Here is a 7,892-nt window from a genome sequence, read left to right on the forward strand (position 1 = left end):
TTCAAAAGAAGAGCCCCCCTTCTTCTTAAAGGAGTACACCCCCCCTTAAAACAAGAGTTTCTATTTAGTTAATCTATCAGACACCAAGCGCTTGTGATCACTTTATAGAGGACACATTTCAGATAAAAATGTGTCCTCAATTTTAATTGAATCAAAGCAAAACTGTCAACATACAAAACATCGAGAAATATCGAGAAATAGAGACGTATGACTGAGACACTTTTACTCAAACGTTGGTCAACTCCCCAAAACAGTACACACAAATACGTCCATAGTGGCAAAACCTGATGTATAAACACACGGGTTCAGGAATGCTGCGGCGTGGACATTTCTATAGAAACACACACGCCGTTTGTTTCTCCTCTTCGATGTCATTCAATTACAGCTTTCATTATTCAACTGCTCACTATTTTCCCCTTACTTTCTGCGCCTCACCCGAAACGCAGAGAAGCGTTTAACAATGCATAAACATCAACGGGAACACATAAATTACAACGCTGAGAGATTAACATGCGTAATTACCGTTGCGGTGGCCTCACGCAATAAAGGGCCCCGGTAATCCCTGCTCGGTTTAGTGCTGTAAATCGTAGCACACGGCTAGGCACTGACGTGGTGTGTTCATCACGTGTTGCGGAGCGACCAGTTTGACCTGCCTTGTAGCTGCCACTGACCTCTGAAGAGTTCAGGTTGTCGTGCAGAGTGAGTGTCTTTCTTTGTCCACCTCTGGGTTTTTCTAAAGGGGTGATATCATGGTCATGATATCAGGTGTGAGTGTGATAAGCCATTACAAGCCATTTGAAAATCAGCCTCTTCCTGTGTTTGTGACATCACAAGGGGGTGTGTCCACCTAGATGTATGCTGGATGGATAAGCAACGTTTGCACTTCCACTGGATAGGCTGGTCGACAGATCTATCCAGTGTACATCGAGGTGGACACGCCCCCTTGTGCTGTCACAAAGGCACATGGAAGGGCTTGTAATGGCTGATCACACTCACACATGGTGGCATGATATCACCCATTTTAAAGGACCGAGACAAGTAAAGATGCATGACTGGATTATTTATGTGGAAAAGCCAAGAACCGGTTCGAGATTGGCACAGGCTCCGAACCAGCACTGGAACCACGTGGTGGAAAAGGGGAAGTAGTGTCAATGCAACGCTCGATCAGTTGAGCTGAAGGGTCCGCATAAAGAAGAGCCATAATCGCATGCTTGTTTCGCCCCAACAGTGCACCAGAGAAGGTCACACACTGGTGTTCTCCCAGTACCCTCCCAGTACTCTCCCAGTCCTACCAAGACTCTCGTTTCCTGGCTTTTCTTGCCTGACCTCCATTTCCACAAGGCCTTATCTATGGCCAAGTATACGTCTAAAATAAACCTTGTGCTTCCTCCGTTGTATCTGGCAGTTTCTATGTTGGTAGAATAGAAGCCAGAGAATTATAAAAGCATTTTAATGACATGAGGTTGTATAAATTGGCTCAATGGGCTCGGGCCCAGAACCGTATTGGCAGCAACTGGAGCAGAACTGTTTAATGCTCATGTTATTTATTATAGACTCTATACATTACTTATGTTGTACATAAACTTTATGCACAGAGTTTGACGTGCTCTGACCTCCCCCGCTGGGTGAGCCACTCAAAGATAATTTCCCCGCGGATGCTTTGATTAAGTGTCACGTCAGTACGAGATGCATGGAGGGGAAGAAAGAAAAGCGAGGTAAACTTCTAAGTGAAATGACTTTGTTCAGCACATTAAGTCATTAAGTCCATCGGCCCCGCCCGCCGGCGTGTGAAACGGAACAGGATTCGCGGTCTAAGTTGTTGGCGAGAGCTTCTGTGAGTGCTTGGACAATCCGCCTGTCACTGGCTAATTGAACAAATGAAAGCGCCTCTGTAGTCAAAGCTTAGTCTATTAATTTCCATCAGCCATGCGGAGGAGTTGGTGACAGGAAGGCTCTCCGTCGTCTGTGTGTATGCATGTGCATGTGGGTGCACGTATTGTGGTTGTGTGTGCACACAATTGTGTATGTGTGTCTGTCTACACTGTGTGTGTGTGTGCATGAGTGTAGGTTTGTATGTGTGTGTGTGTGTGTGTGTGTGTGTGCGTGTCTGCCCGAGGCTGTGTGCGTGTGTGGGCATGAGTAAGTGTCTGTCTGTGCACGCATCTGCTGGTGTGCGTGATCGTGCGAGCGCGGACGTGCAACGCGAGACAGCCGAGAAGTTTCTCATCCCATGTGTCAGCGGCATTGATCCCTAGCCTGAGAGACCCTGCCAACAGGTCTCCTCTCTCCCCCCCTTCCCCCCCGCTGGTATCTGATGAAAACCGAGTCCCACAATGACGGAGGCTCTGGGGGATGACAGGAAGGTGGTGGGCTTCCGTCTCTCATTCGACGTGCCTCGCAGGGGGGACAATGCTGCCCACCGTGCCCCCGCCATCTGACATCAATAACCTGCGTGCTGATAAAGAGCGATACAATCGCTCGCTCTTAATCCTCTTGTAAGCAGAGTGTGTGTGTGTGTGTGTGTGTGTGTGTGTGTGTGTGTGTGTGTGTGTGTGTGTGTGTGTGTGTGTGTGTGTGTGTGTGTGTGTGTGTGTGTGTGTGTGTGTGTGTGTGTGTGTGCATGGATTTATTTGCGTATTTCTGTAGGCTGTTTATGTTTTCTTGCCTGGGTCCACACACACCCATCCGCATGTAAGCAATTAGTGTGTGTGCCTGCGTGCATGTGCATACACAAGTGTGCCCTTGCATTTATTTGCTTGCTTCTGTTGTGTCTGTATCTTCTGTCTGTATTATTTCTCACCTGGGTCTACACACACCCATCAGCATGTGAGCAATCCTTGTGTGTGTGTGTCTGTGTGTGTGTGTGTGTGTGTGTGTGTGTGTCTGTACGCTAGTGTGTGCTTGCATATATTTGTGTACTTCTGTTGTGTATGTTTTTCTTGGCTACACACCCTTCCCGGTGCACCCTGAACACAAAAAGGTGTTGCGTGCATTTCCAACTTTTTGGCTGATTTGTGTTTACGCTCTGAAGCAGCAAGGGGGTTATTATGACAAACAGTAGAATCAGGGAACGCCGCTATCATACATTCGGCGCTAAGTGCTAAAGAGCTAATTAGCAAGGTTTGTTGGGTTTGTGAGCTTTCCTCTCCCCCTTCCCCAACATCTTAATTACATCTTAATGGTATTTGTGTTGGAGTGCTTGAGCAGGGGCAGGGCGGGGAACCTGCAGCGGTGTTTATGTCCCCGCGTTACCCCCCGGGGAGGCGGCGACTACATGCTGCAGCGCACAAACACCGATACGCCTGCTCGCCCGCGTGCTTTGTCTGGTCGTAATCGTATTAAACGCCCTGATCCCCACGCCGGTTATTGTTTTTCCCCGTGTTGTTGTTGTTGTTGTTGTTGTTTACCTATCTTTCACGGTGGCTTGTTCATCACTGTGTTTATTTTAACGCAGGTCAGTCAGGTCAATTGCTTGCACATGCCTGTGAATGAGTCGTATTCCATGCATGGAAAAGGGGTTAGGGCGTGAGCACTTTCACATTCACTGATCTCTGGCAATTGGTGGCATGCTCCATCTCAATCCCGCTTTCTCCCTTTCTCTGCCTCCCATGCCTTCTCTCTCAGTTCTTTCTCTCTCTCGCACATTCTGTCTGTCTTGCTCTCTTTATCTTGCTCCCTCTCTTTTCAAACCCAATTCCCAGCTCTCTTCTCTCTCTCTATCTGTTTCGGTCTCTCGCTCTCTCTCTCTGCCCATCTGTCTGTCTCTCTACCTCTCTCTCTCCCACCCTCTCTCTCCCGCTCTCTCTCCCCCCCCATCCCCTGCCTCCCATTGGGATATAGGATCCCTCCTCTTCTCTATGTAATTACTCTGGCTCCACACTCCCAAGCAGCAGCAGCAGCAGCATCGTCTTCCCTTTCCCAGTCATCTTCCTAATCTGATCTCTCCCAGCGTTTATTATCAGCACACTCTCACACGCTGCTGCTCCTCGCTGGAGAATGAGCCATGTGCCATTAGGAGATGATATGTGTGTGATAATGCCGTTCCTGGCAAATTACGTCTGATTAGGTACAATAAATATTCCGCTCGTGTGTGTGTGTGGTAGATTGCGCGCCGTGATCCGTGGAAGATTTAAGGGTCCTGCTGTGAGGTGCTGGTGCGTTCTGCTGTGCCACCGCCGCCTCCTCCTCCTCCTCCTCCTCCTCCACCTCCTCTTCCTCTAACATGGAGACCAACCACTGTGGACTGGAGCTGTGTCTGAGCTCACAGCGGTGGTAACATGTCGAAGCGGCCACCCATTGTGTGCGGTGTGCGGTTCTCATGCGCACATGGTACAGCCCTACATACACACACACACACACACACACACACACACACACACACACACACACACACACACACACACAAGGGGGGCGGGGGGGGGGGGGCAAAGCCACGCACGTGTGCATGCTCGACCTTCATACAGGATAACCGAATTAAATCTCCTCTTCCAAATATTTACCCAGCAGATGATTTGCTCTCGCGGTCTTCAGTGTAGCCGGGCTCAGGTGGCCTCGTGGCGCCCTTCATAAGAGGGCTGCCATGAGAGGGAGGAGGGGGGGAGGGAGGGAGATGGGGGAGGAAGGGAGAGAGGAGGAAGAAGGAGAGGTAGGTATAGTGATGGGAAGAGAGAGAGGGGGGAGGGAGGGGAGAGAGAGAAGGGAAGGATGACAGGAAGGTAGAGTGCGGCCACAAGAGGGAGGGGGGGGGGGGAGGGAGAGGGAGGGAGATAGAGAGGACAGGAAGGTAGAGGGATAGGAAGAGAGAGCGAGTGAGGGAGGAGGTGGAAGAGGGGGAGAGGGATGGGAAGAGTGAGCGAGGGGGTGGAGGAAAAGAGGGGTACAGAGAGGGAGATATAGAGGCCAGAGGACAGAAAGCTAGAGAGATGGGAAGAGAGAGAGAGGAAAAAGGGAGGAAGAGTGGTGGATGAGGTGAGAGAGAGAGAGAGAGGTAAGTGGGAGGGTTGATTGGAAAGTGGGCAAACGGAGCAGAGATTAGACGGCAGCAGCCGTGCCCCAGCGTGTTTGTCCAAGGTGGACACACTGTAGGCGTAGCACGCAGGCAGTGGCACTAATAGACCAGCGATGAATGCATGGGCCCGGCTGGTTCCTAACAGCAGGAGACAGGCCGTGTGATGGTCTCTTTTGTGATGCAGATGTACTCCTCTATGGGCTGCCATCTCCGTTCGCCTGTTTTTTTCTTGTCCTTCACTCCCCTCCCATCACTCTCGCTCACTCTCTCGCTCTTTTGCCAGAACGCTGCCACTGCTACCCAGACACAGGCAGCACTTTTATCCGGCTGGCCCGTCCCTCCCTCCCTCCCTCTCTGCCTCCACACCGTGTGTCAGGCCTGTATTAATTTGCGGCCGCTCGCTATTATCCTCTCAGCCATCATTTGTTCGTCCTCTTTACACCTCTATGGGTTTATTCAGTTTTTTTTATTATGGAGTCATTGAGTGAGTGCTCTTGTGTTGAACAGAGAGATGGTGAATTTGTCGGACAGCTCACAGACCGCTTTCCCCCTGTGCAGCGCTGGTGATTCTCCTTAAAGCAGCCCTGCTGTGAAACCTACATCTCTCTCCCTCCATCCATCCATCCATCTGTCCACGTCTGTCCAATGCATCAATACCTATAGACCCCTCCATCTCTATATGACTATGTCCTTCATTATCTCTCTCTCTCGCTCTCTCTCTCTCTCTCTCTCAAGATTCTCTCTTTATTTCTCCCTTTTTCTCTCTTGCCCGCTCTCTCTCTCTCTCTCTCTCTCTCTCTCTCTCTCTCTCTCTCTCTCTCTCTCTCTCTCTCTCTCTCTCTCAAGATTCTCTCTTTATTTCTCCCTTTTTCTCTCTTGCCCGCTCTCTCTCTCTCTCTCTCTCTCTCTCTCTCTCTCTCTCTCTCTCTCTCTCTCTCTCTCACCTTCTATCTCTCTCTCATATAATATATACTTACCGAGCATCAAGCCCTGGTCTGCAGCGTTCATTAGAATGCAAGGCGAAGGAGTCTTGTTCATCGGAGTGCTCTTCATTCACCAGCACAGCCTCTGCTGCCGCTCCAGATGTTTTGCTGTTGTTTGTTTTCCTAATCCCATGCAGGGCTCTCCAGGACCCCTACTTACTAATCTGCTTCTGCTTCCCTGCTGAAGCTCTCCTCCGCCTCCTCCTCCTCCTCCTCCCCCTCCACCTGCAGGCCCGCGTTTGTCTCCCCTCTCCCGGCCCGGGATTGAATGTATCCCTCCCCACCGTTCTGGGAGGGACGTACTGGGAATGTGCGATGGATGGGTTTCACTGGGGGCCGCGGGCATCGGTCACGGAGAGCGATTGGGGAGGCAATAGTCTGTGTCACCGTGGTGACGGAGGACCTGCCGGATGATGTACTGTGTGTGCTCTGAACTCAAGGCGGGGTGCGTGCGTATCGATTGACAATACGATTGATCGCAGTCAATGCCATCATAATAGCCCCCCACCCCCCTCCCAACACTTGCTCTAGGTATTGATTACGTCAATGGCAACTATGTCAGAGGTGTGTGTGTGTGCGCTTGTGAGAGAGAACGATGGGACCTGGCTTATTCTTGTGTGTGTGTGTGTGTGTGTGTGTGTGTGTGTGTGTGTGTGTGTGTGTGTGTGTGTGTGTGTGTGTGTGTGTGTGTGTGTGTGTGTGTGTGTGTGTGTGTGTGTGTGTGTGTGTGAACGATGCGACCTGGCTTATTCTTGACCCTGTGTGTGTGTGTGAGTGAACGATGCAACCGGCCTTATTCTTGACTGTGTGTGTGTGCGTCTGCCACCCAGGTTCACGGAGGCGGACACCATCGTGATGGGCGACGTGACGTACGGCGCCTGCTGCGTGGACGACTTCACGGCGCGGGCCCTCGGGGCCGACTTCATGGTGCACTACGGCCACAGCTGTCTCGGTGAGCGGGGCCCCCCTTCTCGCCGCCGCCGCCGCGCCCCGGTCTCGTCCAGACTGTACATTTCATTCTTTCACTCCCTGCTCCTTATTATTCAACTTATTTTATTTGCGTGTTTCATACATTTTTCTTCCGGAGCCGTCTCTGTCTCTCGCCCACTTTCTCTCCGTCTGTGTCTCTTGGTCTCTCTCGGCTCTTGCTCTTTCTCTCTGTTTGTGCGTCTCTGTCGCTTTCTCGCTCTCTCCTTCTCTCTCTCTTTTTGCGGCTCTCTCTCGCTTGCTCACTCGCTCACTCGCTCTCTCCCTCTCTCTCTCGCTCTCTGTTTGTGCATCGCTCTCACACTCGCTCCCTCTCTCTCTCGCTCTCTGTTTTTGCGGCTCTCTCTGTCTCTCGCTCTCTCGCGCTCCTTTTCTCGCAACTATTGTCTGCAGAGCTTGGTTTTTTTCTTTTGTTTTTCCACACACACATACACACACACACACACACACACACACACACACACACACACACACACACACACACACACAGCTGAATTGCATACACCTGGGTAGCAACTGTCTTTCACAGAGTAAACGTTAGATGGTCGGAGCCCACGGCTTCCGTCCCACTGAGACCGCCAGCGCTTTGCGGAGGGAAAGACAAACCGACAGGTGCTATCGACGGGGCAACTAGTTAGTGCCTCTCTCTCTCTCTCGCTGTCTCCCTCGCTGTGTCTCTCTCTCTCTCTCTCTCTCTCGCTCTCTCTCTCTCTCTCTCTCTCTCTCTCTCCCCCCTCTTACTTTTTCTCTTAAACTCTCCCCCTCTCTCCTCTGAAGGGCCTCTCAGACCTTTGGAGCCGGGGCAGCATACTGGGCAGCAGACGATCAATGTGGAACATGCATTAGCGTTGTCCTTTGAAAACCCATGAGCCGGTCTTAAGGACAGTTCACCCCGGTCTTAAGGACAGTTCACC

General features: G+C 51.2%; 1 protein-coding gene across 1 annotated transcript in view; it reads left to right on the top strand.

The window, feature by feature from the left end:
* Positions 1-7,892, top strand: part of dph1 (diphthamide biosynthesis 1) — a gene marked incomplete at its 5' end in the record, with an annotated part of 51,996 nt that overhangs the window by 22,267 nt on the left and 21,837 nt on the right. The window contains 1 exon segment of the mRNA XM_084466507.1: positions 6,822-6,943. Within this exon segment, the coding sequence (XP_084322633.1) occupies positions 6,822-6,943 (122 nt within the window).

Source organism: Micromesistius poutassou (assembly GCF_964030765.1).
Source record: "Micromesistius poutassou genome assembly, chromosome: 4".
Classification (NCBI taxonomy): Eukaryota; Metazoa; Chordata; class Actinopteri; order Gadiformes; family Gadidae; genus Micromesistius; species Micromesistius poutassou.